Source organism: Coregonus lavaretus (genome assembly GCF_964263955.1).
Source record: "Coregonus lavaretus genome assembly, chromosome: 26".
NCBI lineage: Eukaryota > Metazoa > Chordata > Actinopteri > Salmoniformes > Salmonidae > Coregonus > Coregonus lavaretus.
The window spans coordinates 45,296,987-45,319,440 of NC_140013.1; the positions used below are offsets into that span (position 1 = coordinate 45,296,987).

Here is a 22,454-nt window from a genome sequence, read left to right on the forward strand (position 1 = left end):
CCACCCCTCAGAGCCTGGTTCCTCTCTAGGATTCTTCCTAGGTTTCTGCCTTTCTAGGGAGTTTTTCCTAGCCACCGTGCTTCTACATCTGCATCGCTTGCTGTTTGGGGTTTTAGGCTGGGTTTCTGTATAGCACTTTGTGACATCTGCTGATGTAAAAAGGGCTTTATAAATACATTTGATTGATTGATTGAATTCCACAGAATGACTCAGGATAACTCAATAAAATCTGTCACCTTCAATAAACCATAAACATGTATTAATTTGTTCCTCAATACAACATTTAATGCATGCACAAGTGATACAAATGTATTTGGTGTGGCAGTGTTGGGCTGGTAAGCCTTATATTTTGACTACTGTGTCTCTGACACCTCCGGGTTGCGTAGCTTGTTGATGACCTCCATCAGCATTCGGTTGCAGAGGGCAGCGTACGGGTTCAGGACCACCACCTGTTGCCGGGCGAACTCGCTACCTAGGGCGGCTGCCCTCTGGAAGTCCTCCCGGGCCTTATCATCCTGGCAGGCCAGCCTCAGCAGCAGGCCTCTCTGGACCAGAGCCTGACATGCTGTACGCCCTACACCCCCACTCAGAGTGATGGCATGCTCCAGGTCCTCTAGGGCTCCTGGGGGATACAGAACCCACAGATAAAGATAAGCTCCAGGTGCTCTAGGGCTCCTGGGGGATACAGAACCCACAGATAAAGATAAGCTCCAGGTGCTCTAGGGCTCCTGGGGGATACAGAACCCACAGATAAAGATAAGCTCCAGGTGCTCTAGGGCTCCTGGGGGATACAGAACCCACAGATAAAGATAAGCTCCAGGTGCTCTAGGGCTCCTGGGGGATACAGAACCCACAGATAAAGATAAGCTCCAGGTGCTCTAGGGCTCCTGGGGGATACAGAACCCACAGATAAAGATAAGCTCCAGGTGCTCTAGGGCTCCTGGGGGATACAGAACCCACAGATAAAGATAAGCTCCAGGTGCTCTAGGGCTCCTGGGGGATACAGAACCCACAGATAAAGATAAGCTCCAGGTGCTCTAGGGCTCCTGGGGGATACAGAACCCACAGATAAAGATAAGCTCCAGGTGCTCTAGGGCTCCTGGGGGATACAGAACCCACAGATAAAGATAAGCTCCAGGTCCTCTAGGGCTCCTGGGGGATACAGAACCCACAGATAAAGATAAGCTCCAGGTCCTCTAGGGCTCCTGGGGGATACAGAACCGACAGATAAAGATAAGCTCCAGGTGCTCTAGGGCTCTTGGGGGATACAGAACCCACAGATAAAGATAAGCTCCAGGTGCTCTAGGGCTCCTGGGGGATACAGAACCCACAGATAAAGATAAGCTCCAGGTGCTCTAGGGCTCCTGGGGGATACAGAACCCACAGATAAAGATAAGCTCCAGGTGCTCTAGGGCTCCTGGGGGATACAGAACCCACAGATAAAGATAAGCTCCAGGTCCTCTAGGGCTCCTGGAGGATACAGAACCCACAGATAAAGATAAGCTCCAGGTCCTCTAGGGCTCCTGGGGGATACAGAACCCACAGATAAAGATATGCTCCAGGTGCTCTAGGGCTCCTGGGGGATACAGAACCCACAGATAAAGATAAGCTCCAGGTCCTCTAGGGCTCCTGGGGGATACAGAACCCACAGATAAAGATAAGCTCCAGGTCCTCTAGGGCTCCTGGGGGATACAGAACCCACAGATAAAGATAAACTCCAGGTCCTCTAGGGCTCCTGGGGGATACAGAACCCACAGATAAAGGTAAGCTCCAGGTGCTCTAGGGCTCCTGGGGGACACAGAACCCACAGATAAAGATAAGCTCCAGGTCCTCTAGGGCTCCTGGGGGATACAGTTTGTATGTTGATTTGAACAGGGTTACTTTCAAGGACATGTGAGGTTTTAGATTAAAATGTGGTTGATAACGTCACAAATAATCCCCAGAAAATTATATTTGGTAGAACACTGTCACTGCATGTGGTTGATTTCAGAGACATATTTTCATAGCGTACTGAACTGTAGATTATATAGATTGTATAAACCACAATGGAGAACTACATAGTGGGTGATTTGAAGGTGAAAGTACGGCGACTGACCTCCCTGCAGTATATAGGTGGCCCCTCACCAGCCTCCTGCGGTGTTATAGAAATACCTTTTGTGTCCTCCTGGAGTCGTCTGGTCTGGGCCCTGTTGTTGTAGCCAGAGGCTCTCTGAGGAAGTGTGTCTATGGCCTGGCTAAACCGTTCCAGGGCTGTGGGTAGATCCCCGGACTCTGCTGCTGTAACCCCTTCCATCTCCAGCTCTTTGGCCTGCTGTAGCAGCCCCACCTCAAAGCCACTGTCTTTAGGAGACAGATAAACAGTGTTTTGATGGAATGACAGGTGTTGTGGTACAGAAGACTAAACACCAGACCTTTATACACATTGAATAATCCAGTTTTTAAATGACTTTAAGAGGAATATAAATGCTCTGGAGTCCATATGATGAACATGAAACAGCACATCACACCAACACACATGACAACCACCAACACATGACAACCACCAACACACATGACAACCACCAACACACATGACAACCACCAACACATGACAACCACCAACACACATGACAACCACCAACACACGACAACCACCAACAGACATGACAACCACCAGCACACATGACAACTCAAATCCATTGGAATGAAAAGGTATTTACCATCATCTGCCAGTTCCTCGTCTTGGTTTAACCCAGGGACATCTCCAGACGGGCTGGTGGGGTTAAAGATAGCCTGAAGTACTGCTCTATCATGGGCTGAAGCCATTGTTACAGATGGGTAAAAAGCAGAAGGCAGACTAGTGGAATTGGGATCCTAAGTGGTGGGAGAGGGGCGTAATTTCTCCTCAAATTCTCACATATTTCTCCTCAACCAATCGGAGCAGGGGGTGGAAGCAGGCAGACTTTGAGATCATCTGTATTTGGTTAACTCAGACATACACTCTGCTGTGAGTGTATAATGTGAAACACACAAACAGAAATCACTACAATGGACTGCAACATGATATTTAGCAACATTGATTGGACTAAATTGTTTTTGGTATCTTTAAGTTTGTTTTCAGTGTATTAGACTAAGCATACAGTATATAGCCAAGTTGATTTGATGATGTTTAAATGTTTAAGTTGAAATGGTGCTGGAAAAGTGGAGGCAATGCTCCTGTTTCACACACACACACACACACACAGACACACACAGACACACACACACACACACACAGACACACACACACACACACACACACACACACACACACACACACAGACACACACACACACACACACACACACACAGACACACACACACACACACACACACACACACACACACACACACAGACACACACACACACACACACAGACACACACACACACACACACACACACAGACACACACACACAGACACACACACACACACACACACACACACAGACACATACACACAGACACACACACACACACACACATACACACACACACACACACACACACAAACACACACACACACACACACAAACATACACACACACATACAAACACAAACACACACACACAGACACAAACAGACACACACACAAACACACACACACACACACACAGACACAAAAAGACACACACACACACACACACACACACACACACACACACACACACACACACACAAACAGACAGACACACACACACACACACACAAATGCACACACACACACACACACACACACACACACACACACACACACACACAGACACACAAACACACACACACACAGACACACACACACACACAGACACACATATGGAGTAAGAAGCAGACCTCTATATAACAAACAAGACAGAAAGGCAGACCTCTATATAACATGCTATATTGTTGTATCATTATGTAGGGAGTGGTATATAACATGCTATATTGTTGTATCATTATGTAGGGAGTGGTATATAACATGCTATATTGTTGTATCATTATGTAGGGAGTGGTATATAACATGCTATATTGTTGTATCATTAGGGAGTGGTATATAACATGCTATATTGTTGTATCATTATGTGAGGTGGTAGGGAGTGTGTGTAGCTGATACAAAGTCGTAGGAAGTTTTCCAGACAATTCTAGAAAACTTTAACATCTGGAGCCTGCAACCAGGTTCACACAGAGACTGAAACTGGAGTACCGTTAGGAGATTTATTACAGACAAAGTCTCTTTTAAAAAGGCAGCAAATAGTAAAAGGTACTTGGCAAAATAAAGAACATTTAAATAATGAAAATACAAATACTGGCAAGACCTTGTTGACGCTCCCATGGTAATGTAGTAATGTAGGCCCACAGTGCAGCCTTGTTGACGCTCCCATGGTAATGTAGTAATGTAGGGCCACAGTGCAGCCTTGTTGACGCTCCCATGGTAATGTAATAATGTAGGGCCACAGTGCAGCCTTGTTGATGCTCCCATGGTAACGTAGCAATGTAGGGCCACAGTGCAGCCTTGTTGACGCTCCCATGGTAATGTAGTAATGTAGGGCCACAGTGCAGCCTTGTTGACGCTCCCATGGTAATGTAGTAATGTAGGGCCACAGTGCAGCCTTGTTGACGCTCCCATGGTAATGTAGTAATGTAGGGCCACAGTGCAGCCTTGTTGACGCTCCCATGGTAATGTAGTAATGTAGGGCCACAGTGCAGCCTTGTTGACGCTCCCATGGTAATGTAGTAATGTAGGCCCACAGAGCAGCCTATCAGTTGTAGTGCACTGAAGGAAGTGGCCGTGGCAAGAGTTCAGAGTTCAGAGTTCAGAGTTTAGGGGAGTCGCTTCAAGGCCAACTGTAACATCCACATGCGACTGCCAGACAGAGACAACTTCTTTACTTTACCTTCGCCTCCACACAGTAACTTTCAGGCTCACCAGGGGCCTCATTTATAAACGTTGTGTAAAAACACAAAATATCACCCAAAACATGCGTGCATCAGTTCTTATGCAAAACTTGGCATTTGTAAAAACTGAACTTGACGTGAGAATGTACCTTTCCTCCTGTAAACTTAAGACCATGCTTTCGCACATGTTTCTAGAGGTTGAAGTATTAGAATCTTCAAAGTCAACAGTAGCCTTGTAGCCTTGTGTAGGTACACAGTGCATTCGGAAAGTATTCAGACCACTTCCCTTTTTCCACATTTTGTTACATTACAGCCTTATTCTAAAATGGATTAAATCAATAAAAATTCAATCTTCGATCTACACACAATACCCCATAATCTACACACAATACCCCAAATTCAATTGATTGGACATGATTTGGAAAGGCACACACCTGTCTATATACGGTCCCACAGTTGACAGTGCATGTCAGAGCAAAAACCAAGCCATGAGGTCAAAGGAATTGTCCGTAAAGCTCAGAGACAGGATTGTGTCGAGGCACAGATCTGGGGAAGGGTACCAAAAAATGTCTGCAGCATTGAAGGTCCCCAAGAACACAGTGGCCTCCATCATTCTTAAACTGAGTAATTGGGGGAGAAGGGCCTTGGTCACGGAGGTGACCAAAAACCCGATGCATGGTATCAATGCAGTAGGGATACTGGTCGGGTGAGGTTGTGTTTCTCTAGTGGGAGGTAAGCTTGGCTTCTTATATGGTATCGAGTAAAGCTTAAACCATGTATTTAGATTGTAGTTAGGTATTGTAGTTAGGTATTGTAGGTAGTTTATCTAGGTAGTTATTTTAGGTACATATTGTATTCGGCTGAGCCCGGTGAAGCACAAGGCTAGCTAACCCACTACCTGGACCAATAAAGCTAGCTAGCTAGCGGGTAGCTACTGGTAACTATTAGCAACTGTGGATAGTTGTTTCCAATGTTATTTCACGCTTAAGAGTACCTGTAATTATGCCAGCTAGCTACCTACCATTCAGCTGTTTTTCTAACCTCATTATCTGAAGCATTAACGTTATGTAGTTAGTAGCTACTGTACTCGAAATGTAGCTAGCTTGTTGCTACCTGGGTAGCTAATTAAACAATAGCTGGAATGACCTAACTGTAATATTTGGAGATGCTTGCTCTCCGTTGGGACAGACGCGAACTGGCTGAATCGATTCAGTGGCTAGCTTTGCACTTAACTGGCTAACAGTAGCTACTAAGGGTAAGTTATAACCTACATTTATTTTTGTTTGGTTTTCACATACTGGTAACCAGAGTCGTTCAAGGGAATTCGGGACATGGGTGACTAGTTAACGTTAGCTTGGCTCTCTCTGTGTTTCGTGCCGTGGGAGGAGGGGTTGGTTCGTTGGCAGAGAGCAATGGCTAGCTAGTATGCTAACTATTCTAGCTAACTAACTGGCTGAATAAGTTGACAAAGTACTCACTCAAACTGTCAAAACTAACCCAAAACTTTACACAACGTTAGACACGGACAAAAATGATCTGTTTGGCGTGTTAACACACTGGTGGTTTGTTGTAACTGAGTTTTGGTGCTAAACCGTGTTATTGGAGGCTGGTATGCTAGTTGGCTATGGCGTCATAGGAGTCGGTGCCCTGGACGGTTTTCACTGAAGAATACTGTATCAAGTTAGCTAGCTGAATAAACTAAGTTAGAGTCTATTCCTTGAAAACATTGAACCGCTGTAGTTTACAACAATTCTAATTTCTAAAGTGGAAGTTGGGAGAGTTATATTTCAGTGTTTCAGTGAAACGTAAGTGAGGGAGGCCCCGCTCTCTCGCTTTCCCAGATGTTTAGTTCATTTCATTCCGATCTCCTTTGCATTATTGTAGCCTTTTTCTGTAGCCTGTCAACTATGCCTCTGTCTATCCCTGTTCTTTCCTCTCCGCACAGGCTATACAAACGCCTCACACCGCGTGGCTGCTGCCACTCTAACCTGGTGGTCCCTGCACGCACGACCCACGTGGAGTTCCAGGTCTCCGGCAGCCTCTGGAACTGCCGTTCTGCGGCCAACAAGGCAGAGTTCATCTCAGCCCATGCTACCCTCCAGTCCCTCGACTTCTTGGCGCTGACGGAAACATGGATTACCACAGAAAACACTGCTACTCCTACTGCTCTTTCCTCGTCTGACCATGTGTTCTCGCATACCCTGAGAGCATCTGGTCAGCGCGGCGGTGGCACAGGAATCCTCATCTCTCCCAAGTGGACATTCTCTCTTTCTCCCCTGACCCATCTGTCTATCTCCTCATTTGAATTCCATGCTGTCAGAGTCACTAGCCCATTCAAGCTTAACAACCTTGTCATTTATTGCCCTCCAGGTTCCCTTGGAGTGTTCATCAATGAGTTTAACGGCTTGATATGTTCCTTTCCTGAGGATGGCTCACCCCTCACAGTTCTGGGTGACTTTAACCTCCCTACGTCTGCCTTTGACTCATTTCTCTCTGCCTCCTTCTTTCCACTCCTTTCCTCTTTTGACCTCACCCTCTCACCGTCCCCCCCTACTCACAAGGCAGGCAATACGCTTGACCTCATCTTTACTAGATGCAGTTCTTCTACTAATCTCACTGCAACTCCCCTCCAAGTCTCCGACCACTACTTTGTATCCTTTTCTCTCTCGCTCTCCTCCAACACTACTCACTCTGCCCCTACTCAGATAGTAATGTGCCGTCGCAACCTTCGCTCTCTCTCTCTCCCACTACTCTCTCCTCTTCCATCCTAACATCTCTTCCCTCTGCTAAATCCTTCTCCCTCCGATCTCTTGATTCTGCCTCCTCAACCCTCCTCTCCTCCCTTTCTGCCCTATGCTTTGACTTCTTTCTCCCCTCTCTCTCCAGTTGAAAATCTTGCGACTTGTGACGGCCGGCCGCCCAACAAACTGCCCGCTTGACCCAATCCCCTCCTCTCTTCTCCAGACCATTTCGGGAGACCTTCTCCCTTACCTCACCTCGCTCATCAACTCATCCTTGACTGCTGGCCATGTCCCTTCTGTCTTCAAGAGAGTGAGAGTTGCACCCCTCCTCAAAAAACCTACCCTCGATCCCTCCGATGTCAACAACTACAGACCAGTATCCCTGCTTTCTTTTCTCTCCAAAACTCTTGAGCGTGCCGTCTCTAGCCAACTCTCCTGCTATCTCTCTCAGAATGACCTTCTTGATCCAAACCAGTCAGGTTTCAAGACTGGTCAACTGAGACTACTCTTCTCTGTGTCACGGAGGCTCTCCGCACTGCTAAAGCTAAATCTATCTCCTCTGCTCTTATCCTTCTAGACCTATCCGCTGCCTTTGATACTGTGAACCATCAGATCCTCCTCTCCACCCTCTCCGAGTTGGGCATCTCCGGCGCTGCTCACTCTTGGATTGCGTCCTACATGACAGGTCGCTCCTAACAGGTGGTGTGGCGAGAATCTGTCTCCGCACCACGTGCTCTCACCACTGGTGTCCCCCAGGGCTCAGTTCTAGGCCCTCTCCTATTCTCTCTATACACAGAGTCACTTGGCTCTGTCATATCCTCACATGGTCTCTCCTATCATTGCTACGCAGACAATACACAATTAATTTTCTCCTTTCCCCCTTCTGATAACCAGGTGGCGAATCGCTTCTCTGCATGTCTGGCAGACATATCAGTGTGGAAGTCGGATCACCACCTCAAGCTGAACCTCGGCAAGACGGAGCTTCTCTTCCTCCCGGGGAAGGACTGCCCGCTCCATGATCTCGCCATCACGGTTGACAACTCCATTGTGTCCTCCTCCCAGAGTGCAAAGAACCTTGGCGTGACCCTGGACAACACCCTGTCGTTCTCCGCTAACATCAAAGCGGTGACCCGATCCTGCAGGTTCATGCTCTACAACATTCACAGAGTATGACCCTGCCTTACACAGGAAGCGGCACAGGTCCTAATGCAGGCACTTGTCATCTCCCGTCTGGATTACTGCAACTCGCTGTTGGCTGGGCTCCCTGCCTGTGCCATTAATCCACTACAATTTATCCAGAACGCTGCAGCCCGTCTGGTGTTCAACCTTCCCAAGTTCTCTCATGTCACCCCGCTCCTCCGCACACTCCACTGGCTTCCAGTTGAGGCTCGCATCTACTACAAGACCATGGTGCTTGCCTACGGAGCTGTGAGGGGAACGTCACCTCCTTACCTTCAGGCTCTGATCAGACCCTACACCCAAACGAGGGCACTACGTTCATCCACCTCTGGCCTGCTAGCTCCCCTACCTCTATGTAAGAACAGTTCCCGCTCAGCCCAGTCAAAACTATTCGCTGCTCTGGCACCCCAATGGTGGAACAAGCTCCTCCACGACGCCAGGACAGCGGAGTCACTGACCCCATTCCGGAGACACTTGAAACCCTACCTCTTTAAGGAATACCTGGAATAGTATAAAGTAATCATTCTTCCCCCACCCCCCCATAAAAAAACAAAAAAGGTGGTTGTCCCACTGGCTATCATAAGTTGTATGCACCAATTTGTAAGTCGCTCTGTTAAGAGCGTCTGCTAAATGATGTAAATGTAAATGTCACTCTGACAGAGCTCCAGAGTTCCTCTGTGGAGATGGGAGAACTTTCCAGAAGGACAACCATCTCTGCAGCACTACACCAATCAGGCCTTTATGGTAGAGTGGCCAGACGGAAGCCACTCCTCAGTAAAAGGCACATGACAGTCCGCTTGGAGTTTGCCAAAAGACACCTAAAGGACTCTCAGACCATGAGAAACAAGATTCTCTGGTCTGATGAAACCAAGATTGAACTCTTTGGCCTGAATGCCAAGCGTCACTTCTAGAGGAAACCTGGCACCATCCCTACGGTGAAGCATGGTGGTGGCAGCATCATGCTGTTCGGATGTTTTTCAGCGGCAGGGACTGCGAGACTAGTCAGGATCGAGGGAAAGATGAACGGAGCAAAGTACAGAGAGATCCTTGATGAAAACCTTTTCCAGAGAGCTCAGGACCTCAGACTGGGGTGAAGGTTCACACACAGCCCACAGCCAAGACAACGCAGGAGTGATTTCGGGACAAGTCTCTGAATGAGTAAAGGTTCTGAATACTTATGTAAATGTAATATTTAGTTGTTTTTATAACGTTCCTAAAATCCTGTTTTTGCTTTGTCATTATGGGGTATTGTGTGTAGATTGATGAGGGGAAAAAAACGATTTAATCTATTTTAGAACAAGGCTGTAAATTAACAAAATGTGGAAAAAGTCAAGGGGTCTGAATACTTTCCGAATGCACTGTATATGATGACATTCTTATTCAGTACAAAGAACAGGTAGCTAAATATTATAACAAAGATGCAATCATTTGCTGTTAGTGAGAAAAGTGAAAATCTACTTATCTTTGCATTCTAAAATAAATTAGAAATAGGCATCAATTTCCTATTATTTATTTCATTTCCATGATGATTGTAGAATAAATTCCTCACCTTTTCTGACTGTGATGGTTTTATACTCACAAAATAGCCTATAGGGCTACAACAGGTTAGGATAGGCTCCCCTCCATCCCATTGTTCATTTAACTGGACCAACTTCACACTAATAAATAGATAAGCAATTTCAAACATTTTTCTCTATGCGATCAGATCCAAAGCGCAGATTAATGGTAGAACATTGATGTTTGTAGGCTAGCCTACATCTGAATACTGTAATGTCAAATTTTATGGAGTAGACAATATTTAATTCATAAACATAATACATAACCTATCACATCCATTGCAGAATACATTAATTGTCTCTCCATGATGTGGTCATATTATTCTGGAAGTAGAAATAAATTATACCTTCCATGTGCATCTTTCATTTAGTTGGGCACAAAAAGAGCTTTATTACAGACAGAAATACTCCTCACCACCCAGCACCCAGCACCCCTCCTCCCTTAGTCTAGGTGAAGAAGCCGGATGTGGAGGTCCTGGGCTGGCGTGGTTACACGTGGTCTGCGGTTGTGAGGCCGGTTGGAAGTACTGCCAAATTCTCTAAAACGACATTGGAGGCGGCTTATTGGTAGAGAAATGAACATTCAACAATCTGGCAACAGCTCTGGTGGACATTCACGCAGTCAGCATGCCAATGGCACACTCCCTCAAAACTTGAGACATCTGTGGCGTTGTATTGTGTGACAAAACTGCACATTTTAGAGTGGCCGTTTATTGACCCCAGCACAAGGTGCACCTGTGTAATGATCATGCTGTTTAATCACCTTCTTGATATGCCAAACCTGTTACATGGATGGATTATCTTGACAAAAAATGAATTCACACTAACATGGATGTAAACAAATGTGTGAGAGAAACAAAACTTAGAGAGAAATAAGCTTTTTGGCCATCGTAAATTCCTGGGATCTTTTATTTCAGCTCATGAAACATGGGACCAACACTTGACATGTTGCGTTTATATTTTTGTTCAGTATAATTTCAAGTTTTTGCTCTATGCATCTGAAAGGGAACGCAGTTTATAACATACAGTAGAATTTAACAGGTGAACAGACAGTTTATATTTTGCATTGAAGTGTGTAGGCTACCACTGTAAGTAAGCCTACTGTAGTGTGAATTATTTTCAGAGTAGGCAATGTTTCAGAATTTGTGGGCAGTGCAGCATATTAAGGTTCAGGAAAAAGTTAATGCAAACATTATTGAATTCAGATGATCTGTTATTTGCAATTGTTTTTGTTAATCAGAATAGGTCAGATACAGCAAATGTCAATGCAAAAGAAAACATTCTGCCAACACTTCCAAAGACATTTGATAAAGTTAGCTATTTCCTTTAGATACGGTCTTTCAAAGTATTCAGCAAATAAGGACGTTATTGTCACCATAAAAGGTGAATGATAGGACGTTATTGTCACCATAAAAGGTGAATGATGGGACTTTTTCAGGCAGAGTTATAATGCTCATTCACGCACCGTTTTATTCCGACAGGTCTGATTTATAAGGCGAAACATGTATATGTCTGGCGTGTGCCAAGATTAGAAATCTCTATATTTTTGTGGGCAGATAGCAAGTGTAAAATTTAGGAAACAGTTATAAATGAGGCCCCAGACGCCAGGGTGTCGACAGACCCTGTCGAACATCCCAGCGAGTGTGGTGTTGCGCCTTGTGGAGGATACGTGGATGCCAGTCTACTTGTCATCCACAGGCTACCCTGGCAGCAGGGGGAGAGAGATGGATGGGGGAGAGAGATGGATGGGGGAGAGAGATGGGGACTGGGGGAGAGAGATGGATGGGGACTGGGGGCGAGAGATGGATGGGGGAGAGAGATGGATGGGGACTGGGGGAGAGAGATGGATGGGGACTGGGGGAGAGAGATGGATGGGGACTGGGGGAGAGAGATGGATGGGGACTGGGGGAGAGAGATGGATGGGGACTGGGGGAGAGAGATGGATGGGGGAGAGAGATGGATGGGGACTGGGGGAGAGAGATGGATGGGGACTGGGGGAGAGAGATGGATGGGGACTGGGGGAGAGAGATGGATGGGGACTGGGGGAGAGAGATGGATGGGGGAGAGAGATGGATGGGGGAGAGAGATGGATGGGGACTGGGGGAGAGGGATGGATGGGGACTGGGGGAGAGAGATGGATGGGGACTGGGGGAGAGAGATGGATGGGGACTGGGGGAGAGAGATGGATGGGGACTCGGGGAGAGAGATGGATGGGGACTGAGGGAGAGAGATGGATGGGGACTGGGGGAGAGAGATGGATGGGGACTCGGGGAGAGAGATGGATGGGGACTGAGGGAGAGAGATGGATGGGGACTGGGGGAGAGAGATGGATGGGGACTCGGGGAGAGAGATGGATGGGGACTGGGGGAGAGAGATGGATGGGGACTGGGGGAGAGAGATGGATGGGGACTGGGGGAGAGAGATGGATGGGGACTGGGGGAGAGAGATGGATGGGGACTGGGGGAGAGAGATGGATGGGGGAGAGAGATGGATGGGGACTGGGGGAGAGAGATGGATGGGGACTGGGGGAGAGAGATGGATGGGGACTGGGGGAGAGAGATGGATGGGGACTGGGGGAGAGAGATGGATGGGGACTGGGGGAGAGAGATGGATGGGGACTGGGGGAGAGAGATGGATGGGGACTGGGGGAGAGAGATGGATGGGGACTGGGGGAGAGAGATGGATGGGGACTGGGGGAGAGAGATGGATGGGGACTGGGGGAGAGAGATGGATGGGGGAGAGAGATGGATGGGGGAGAGAGATGGATGGGGAGAGAGATGGATGGGGACTGGGGGAGAGAGATGGATGGGGACTGGGGGAGAGAGATGGATGGGGACTGGGGGAGAGAGATGGATGGGGGAGAGAGATGGATGGGGACTGGGGAGAGAGATGGATGGGGACTGGGGGAGAGAGATGGATGGGGACTGGGGGAGAGAGATGGATGGGGACTGGGGGAGAGAGATGGATGGGGACTGGGGGAGAGAGATGGATGGGGACGGGGGAGAGAGATGGATGGGGGAGAGAGATGGATGGGGACTGGGGGAGAGAGATGGATGGGGACTGGGGGAGAGAGATGGATGGGGACTGGGGGAGAGAGATGGATGGGGACTGGGGGAGAGAGATGGATGGGGACTGGGGGAGAGAGATGGATGGGGACTGGGGGAGAGAGATGGATGGGGACTGGGGGAGAGAGATGGATGGGGACTGGGGGAGAGAGATGGATGGGGACTGGGGGAGAGAGATGGATGGGGGAGAGAGATGGATGGGGACTGGGGGAGAGAGATGGATGGGGACTGGGGGAGAGAGATGGATGGGGACTGGGGGAGAGAGATGGATGGGGACTGGGGGAGAGAGATGGATGGGGACTGGGGGAGAGAGATGGATGGGGACTGGGGGAGAGAGATGGATGGGGACTGGGGGAGAGAGATGGATGGGGACTGGGGGAGAGAGATGGATGGGGACTGGGGGAGAGAGATGGATGGGGACTGGGGGAGAGAGATGGATGGGGACTGGGGGAGAGAGATGGATGGGGACTGGGGGAGAGAGATGGATGGGGGAGAGAGATGGATGGGGGAGAGAGATGGATGGGGGAGAGAGATGGATGGGGACTGGGGGAGAGAGATGGATGGGGACTGGGGGAGAGAGATGGATGGGGACTGGGGGAGAGAGATGGATGGGGGAGAGAGATGGATGGGGACTGGGGAGAGAGATGGATGGGGACTGGGGGAGAGAGATGGATGGGGACTGGGGGAGAGAGATGGATGGGGACTGGGGGAGAGAGATGGATGGGGGAGAGAGATGGATGGGGACTGGGGGAGAGAGATGGATGGGGACTGGGGGAGAGAGATGGATGGGGACTGGGGGAGAGAGATGGATGGGGACTGGGGGAGAGAGATGGATGGGGACTGGGGGAGAGAGATGGATGGGGACTGGGGGAGAGAGATGGATGGGGACTGGGGGAGAGAGATGGGTGGGGACTGGGGGAGAGAGATGGATGGGGACTGGGGGAGAGAGATGGATGGGGACTGGGGGAGAGAGATGGATGGGGACTGGGGGAGAGAGATGGATGGGGACTGGGGGAGAGAGATGGATGGGGACTGGGGGAGAGAGATGGATGGGGACTGGTTCTATTCGTCTACTTCTCAACCATACTTGCTTACTCGCTGGTTCTGTTGTAATGGCTGTGGTGAATAGGAGCATGGAGCTGGGTCTGTTGTAATGGCTGTGGTGAATAGGAGCATGGAGCTGGGTCTGTTGTAATGGCTGTGGTGAATAGGAGCATGGAGCTGGGTATGTTGTAATGGCTGTGGTGAATAGGAGCATGGAGCTGGTTCTGTTGTAATGGCTGTGGTGAATAGGAGCATGGAGCTGGTTCTGTTGTAATGGCTGTGGTGAATAGGAGCATGGAGCTGGTTCTGTTGTAATGGCTGTGGTGAATAGGAGCATGGAGCTGGTTCTGTTGTAATGGCTGTGGTGAATAGTGTGCAGCATCCACTGGGAGCATGGAGCTGGTTCTGTTGTAATGGCTGTGGTGAATAGGAGCATGGAGCTGGTTCTGTTGTAATGGCTGTGGTGAATAGTGTATAGCATCCACTGGGAGCATGGAGCTGGGTCTGTTGTAATGGCTGTGGTGAATAGGAGCATGGAGCTGGTTCTGTTGTAATGGCTGTGGTGAATAGGAGCATGGAGCTGGTTCTGTTGTAATGGCTGTGGTGAATAGGAGCATGGAGCTGGTTCTGTTGTAATGGCTGTGGTGAATAGTGTGCAGCATCCACTGGGAGCATGGAGCTGGTTCTGTTGTAATGGCTGTGGTGAATAGGAGCATGGAGCTGGTTCTGTTGTAATGGCTGTGGTGAATAGTGTGCAGCATCCACTGGGAGCATGGAGCTGGGTCTGTTGTAATGGCTGTGGTGAATAGGAGCATGGAGCTGGTTCTGTTGTAATGGCTGTGGTGAATAGGAGCATGGAGCTGGTTCTGTTGTAATGGCTGTGGTGAATAGGAGCATGGAGCTGGTTCTGTTGTAATGGCTGTGGTGAATAGTGTGCAGCATCCACTGGGAGCATGGAGCTGGTTCTGTTGTAATGGCTGTGGTGAATAGGAGCATGGAGCTGGTTCTGTTGTAATGGCTGTGGTGAATAGTGTGCAGCATCCACTGGGAGCATGGAGCTGGGTCTGTTGTAATGGCTGTGGTGATTAGGAGCATGGAGCTGGGTCTGTTGTAATGGCTGTGGTGATTAGTGTGCAGCGTCCACTGGGAGCATGGAGCTGGGTCTGTTGTAATGGCTGTGGTGAATAGGAGCATGGAGCTGGTTCTGTTGTAATGGCTGTGGTGAATAGGAGCATGGAGCTGGTTCTGTTGTAATGGCTGTGGTGAATAGGAGCATGGAGCTGGTTCTGTTGTAATGGCTGTGGTGAATAGTGTGCAGCATCCACTGGGAGCATGGAGCTGGTTCTGTTGTAATGGCTGTGGTGAATAGGAGCATGGAGCTGGTTCTGTTGTAATGGCTGTGGTGAATAGGAGCATGGAGCTGGGTCTGTTGTAATGGCTGTGGTGATTAGGAGCATGGAGCTGGTTCTGTTGTAATGGCTGTGGTGAATAGTGTGCAGCATCCACTGGGAGCATGGAGCTGGGTCTGTTGTAATGGCTGTGGTGATTAGGAGCATGGAGCTGGGTCTGTTGTAATGGCTGTGGTGATTAGTGTGCAGCGTCCACTGGGAGCATGGAGCTGGGTCTGTTGTAATGGCTGTGGTGATTAGGAGCATGGAGCTGGGTCTGTTGTAATGGCTGTGGTGATTAGGAGCATGGAGCTGGGTCTGTTGTAATGGCTGTGGTGAATAGTGTGCAGCATCCACTGGGAGCATGGAGCTGGGTCTGTTGTAATGGCTGTGGTGATTAGGAGCATGGAGCTGGGTCTGTTGTAATGGCTGTGGTGATTAGGAGCATGGAGCTGGGTCTGTTGTAATGGCTGTGGTGATTAGGAGCATGGAGCTGGGTCTGTGTCTGAACATGTCAGTCCCTCCTCTGGCTGCAGGGGGAGCCACTGAGGTAATCACAACCTGACTATGAGAGCAGGGCTGAAAAAGGGGATGGTCAAACAGAACACATGGTTACTCAAACACACAAAACATCAGATCCCCTTTTGACAATTACGTCATTTTTAAAGGACAATAAAAAAAATGTCATTCTGGTAAAGTGATTACCTCCTTAGATGGAAAATCAGAATGTTATTAATGCTGAACAGACAGTTCTTTCTCTTCAACACTTGAGAGAGCTCTTGTCCTTTCCTACATGTCTGCTGAGAGAGATCCCTTCTAACGGTCAGTCCAGTCCTATAGGGATCCCTCTAACAGTCCAGTCCTATAAGGATCTCTCTAACAGTCCAGTCCTATAAGGATCCCTCTAACAGTCAGTCCAGTCCTATAAGGATCCCTCTAACAGTCAGTCCAGTCCTATAAGGATCCCTCTAACAGTCCAGTCCTATAAGGATCCCTCTAACATTAAATACAGTCCTATAAGGATCCCTCTAACATTAAATACAGTTCTATAAGGATCCCTTTAACAGTCCAGTCCTATAAGGATCCCTCTAACATTAAATACAGTCCTATAAGGATCCCTCTAACAGTCCAGTCCTATAAGGATCACTCTAACATTAAATACAGCTCTATAAGGATCCCTTTAACAGTCCAGTCCTATAAGGATCCCTCTAACATTAAATACAGCTCTATAAGGATCCGTTTAACAGTCCAGTCCTATAAGGATCCCTCTAACATTAAATACAGTCCTATAAGGATCCCTCTAACATTAAATACAGTCCTATAAGGATCCCTCTAACATTAAATACAGTCCTATAAGGATCCCTCTAACATTAAATACAGTCCTAAAAGGATCCCTCTAACATTAAATACAGTTCTATAAGGATCCCTCTAACATTAAATACAGTTCTATAAGGATCCCTCTAACATTAAATACAGTCCTATAAGGATCCCTCTAACAGTACAGTCCTATAAGGATCCCTCTAACATTAAATACAGTTCTATAAGGATCCCTTTAACAGTCCAGTCCTATAAGGATCCCTCTAACATTAAATACAGTCCTATAAGGATCCCTCTAACATTAAATACAGTCCTATAAGGATCCCTCTAACATTAAATACAGTCCTATAAGGATCCCTCTAACATTAAATACAGTTCTATAAGGATCCCTTTAACAGTCCAGTCCTATAAGGATCCCTCTAACATTAAATACAGTCCTATAAGGATCCCTCTAACATTAAATACAGTTCTATAAGGATCCCTCTAACATTAAATACAGTCCTATAAGGATCCCTCTAACAGTCCAGTCCTATAAGGATCCCTCTAACATTAAATACAGTCCTATAAGGATCCCTCTAACATTAAATACAGTCCTATAAGGATCCCTCTAACATTAAATACAGTCCTATAAGGATCCCTTTAACAGTCCAGTCCTATAAGGATCCCTTTAACAGTCAGTCCTATAAGGATCCCTCTAACATTAAATACAGTCCTATAAGGATCCCTCTAACATTAAATACAGTCCTATAAGGATCCCTCTAACATTAAATACAGTCCTATAAGGATCCCTCTAACATTAAATACAGTTCTATAAGGATCCCTCTAACATTAAATACAGTTCTATAAGGATCCCTTTAACAGTCCAGTCCTATAAGGATCCCTCTAACATTAAATACAGTTCTATAAGGATCCCTCTAACATTAAATACAGTTCTATAAGGATCCCTCTAACATTAAATACAGTTCTATAAGGATCCCTCTAACATTAAATACAGTTCTATAAGGATCCCTCTAACATTAAATACAGTTCTATAAGGATCCCTTTAACAGTCCAGTCCTATAAGGATCCCTCTAACATTAAATACAGTCCTATAAGGATCCCTCTAACAGTCCAGTCCTATAAGGATCCCTCTAACATTAAATACAGTCCTATAAGGATCCCTCTAACATTAAATACAGTTCTATAAGGATCCCTCTAACATTATATACAGTTCTATAAGGATCCCTCTAACATTAAATACAGTTCTATAAGGATCCCTCTAACATTAAATACAGTCCTATAAGGATCCCTCTAACATTAAATACAGTCCTATAAGGATCCCTCTAACAGTCCAGTCCTATAAGGATCCCTCTAACATTAAATACAGTCCTATAAGGATCCCTCTAACATTAAATACAGTTCTATAAGGATCCCTCTAACATTAAATACAGTCCTATAAGGATCCCTCTAACAGTCCAGTCCTATAAGGATCCCTCTAACATTAAATACAGTCCTATAAGGATCCCTCTAACATTAAATACAGTCCTATAAGGATCCCTCTAACATTAAATACAGTCCTATAAGGATCCCTCTAACAGTCCAGTCCTATAAGGATCCCTCTAACATTAAATACAGTTCTATAAGGATCCCTTTAACAGTCCAGTCCTATAAGGTTCCCTCTAACATTAAATACAGTCCTATAAGGATCCCTCTAACATTAAATACAGTCCTATAAGGATCCCTCTAACAGTCCAGTCCTATAAGGATCCCTCTAACATTAAATACAGTCCTATAAGGATCCCTCTAACAGTCCAGTCCTATAAGGATCCCTCTAACATTAAATACAGTCCTATAAGTATCCCTCTAACATTAAATACAGTCCTATAACGATCCCTCTAACATTAAATACAGTTCTATAAGGATCCCTCTAACATTAAATACAGTCCTATAAGGATCCCTCTAACAGTCCAGTCCTATAAGGATCCCTCTAACATTAAATACAGTCCTATAAGGATCCCTCTAACATTAAATACAGTCCTATAAGGATCCCTCTAACATTAAATACAGTCCTATAAGGATCCCTTTAACAGTCCAGTCCTATAAGGATCCCTTTAACAGTCAGTCCTATAAGGATCCCTCTAACATTAAATACAGTCCTATAAGGATCCCTCTAACATTAAATACAGTCCTATAAGGATCCCTCTAACATTAAATACAGTCCTATAAGGATCCCTCTAACATTAAATACAGTTCTATAAGGATCCCTCTAACATTAAATACAGTTCTATAAGGATCCCTTTAACAGTCCAGTCCTATAAGGATCCCTCTAACATTAAATACAGTTCTATAAGGATCCCTCTAACATTAAATACAGTTCTATAAGGATCCCTCTAACATTAAATACAGTTCTATAAGGATCCCTCTAACATTAAATACAGTTCTATAAGGATCCCTCTAACATTAAATACAGTTCTATAAGGATCCCTTTAACAGTCCAGTCCTATAAGGATCCCTCTAACATTAAATACAGTCCTATAAGGATCCCTCTAACAGTCCAGTCCTATAAGGATCCCTCTAACATTAAATACAGTCCTATAAGGATCCCTCTAACATTAAATACAGTTCTATAAGGATCCCTCTAACATTATATACAGTTCTATAAGGATCCCTCTAACATTAAATACAGTTCTATAAGGATCCCTCTAACATTAAATACAGTTCTATAAGGATCCCTCTAACATTAAATACAGTTCTATAAGGATCCCTTTAACAGTACAGTCCTATAAGGATCCCTCTAACATTAAATACAGTTCTATAAGGATCCCTTTAACAGTCCAGTCCTATAAGGATCCCTCTAACATTAAATACAGTCCTATAAGGATCCCTCTAACATTAAATACAGTCCTATAAGGATCCCTCTAACATTAAATACAGTCCTATAAGGATCCCTCTAACATTAAATACAGTCCTATAAGGATCCCTCTAACAGTCCAGTCCTATAAGGATCCCTCTAACATTAAATACAGTCCTATAAGGATCCCTCTAACATTAAATACAGTTCTATAAGGATCCCTCTAACATTAAATACAGTCCTATAAGGATCCCTCTAACAGTCCAGTCCTATAAGGATCCCTCTAACATTAAATACAGTCCTATAAGGATCCCTCTAACATTAAATACAGTCCTATAAGGATCCCTCTAACATTAAATACAGTCCTATAAGGATCCCTCTAACAGTCCAGTCCTATAAGGATCCCTCTAACATTAAATACAGTTCTATAAGGATCCCTTTAACAGTCCAGTCCTATAAGGATCCCTCTAACATTAAATACAGTCCCATAAGGATCCCTCTAACATTAAATACAGTCCTATAAGGATCCCTCTAACAGTCCAGTCCTATAAGGATCCCTCTAACATTAAATACAGTCCTATAAGGATCCCTCTAACAGTCCAGTCCTATAAGGATCCCTCTAACATTAAATACAGTCCTATAAGGATCCCTCTAACATTAAATACAGTCCTATAAGGATCCCTCTAACATTAAATACAGTCCTATAAGGATCCCTCTAACAGTCAGTCCTATAAGGATCCCTCTAACAGTCAGTCCAGTTCTATAAGGATCCCTCTAACAGTCAGTCCAGTTCTATAAGGATCCCTCTAACATTAAATACAGTCCTATAAGGATCCCTCTAACAGTCCAGTCCTATAAGGATCCCTCTAACATTAAATACAGTCCTATAAGGATCCCTCTAACATTAAATACAGTTCTATAAGGATCCCTTTAACAGTCCAGTCCTATAAGGATCCCTCTAACATTAAATACAGTCCTATAAGGATCCCTCTAACAGTCCAGTCCTATAAGGATCACTCTAACATTAAATACAGCTCTATAAGGATCCCTTTAACAGTCCAGTCCTATAAGGATCCCTCTAACATTAAATACAGTCCTATAAGGATCCCTCTAACATTAAATACAGCTCTATAAGGATCCGTTTAACAGTCCAGTCCTATAAGGATCCCTCTAACATTAAATACAGTCCTATAAGGATCCCTCTAACATTAAATACAGTCCTATAAGGATCCCTCTAACATTAAATACAGTCCTATAAGGATCCCTCTAACATTAAATACAGTCCTAAAAGGATCCCTCTAACATTAAATACAGTTCTATAAGGATCCCTCTAACATTAAATACAGTTCTATAAGGATCCCTCTAACATTAAATACAGTCCTATAAGGATCCCTCTAACAGTACAGTCCTATAAGGATCCCTCTAACATTAAATACAGTTCTATAAGGATCCCTTTAACAGTCCAGTCCTATAAGGATCCCTCTAACATTAAATACAGTCCTATAAGGATCCCTCTAACATTAAATACAGTCCTATAAGGATCCCTCTAACATTAAATACAGTCCTATAAGGATCCCTCTAACATTAAATACAGTTCTATAAGGATCCCTTTAACAGTCCAGTCCTATAAGGATCCCTCTAACATTAAATACAGTCCTATAAGGATCCCTCTAACATTAAATACAGTTCTATAAGGATCCCTCTAACATTAAATACAGTCCTATAAGGATCCCTCTAACAGTCCAGTCCTATAAGGATCCCTCTAACATTAAATACAGTCCTATAAGGATCCCTCTAACATTAAATACAGTCCTATAAGGATCCCTCTAACATTAAATACAGTCCTATAAGGATCCCTTTAACAGTCCAGTCCTATAAGGATCCCTTTAACAGTTAGTCCTATAAGGATCCCTCTAACATTAAATACAGTCCTATAAGGATCCCTCTAACATTAAATACAGTCCTATAAGGATCCCTCTAACATTAAATACAGTCCTATAAGGATCCCTCTAACATTAAATACAGTTCTATAAGGATCCCTCTAACATTAAATACAGTTCTATAAGGATCCCTTTAACAGTCCAGTCCTATAAGGATCCCTCTAACATTAAATACAGTTCTATAAGGATCCCTCTAACATTAAATACAGTTCTATAAGGATCCCTCTAACATTAAATACAGTTCTATAAGGATCCCTCTAACATTAAATACAGTTCTATAAGGATCCCTCTAACATTAAATACAGTTCTATAAGGATCCCTTTAACAGTCCAGTCCTATAAGGATCCCTCTAACATTAAATACAGTCCTATAAGGATCCCTCTAACAGTCCAGTCCTATAAGGATCCCTCTAACATTAAATACAGTCCTATAAGGATCCCTCTAACATTAAATACAGTTCTATAAGGATCCCTCTAACATTATATACAGTTCTATAAGGA

At 45.4% G+C, this 22,454-nt stretch overlaps 1 protein-coding gene across 1 annotated transcript; it reads right to left on the reverse strand.

The window, feature by feature from the left end:
- Positions 1-259: 259 nt before the first annotated feature.
- Positions 260-2,870, reverse strand: ttc36 (tetratricopeptide repeat domain 36). Its single transcript, XM_084142835.1, has 3 exons — positions 2,700-2,870; positions 2,152-2,340; positions 260-622 (listed from the first exon to the last, which is right to left on the reverse strand). Exons 1-3 carry the CDS (start codon positions 2,803-2,805, stop codon positions 354-356), a joined length of 564 nt encoding a protein of 187 aa, XP_083998961.1. The 5' UTR covers positions 2,806-2,870; the 3' UTR covers positions 260-353.
- Positions 2,871-22,454: the final 19,584 nt, after the last annotated feature.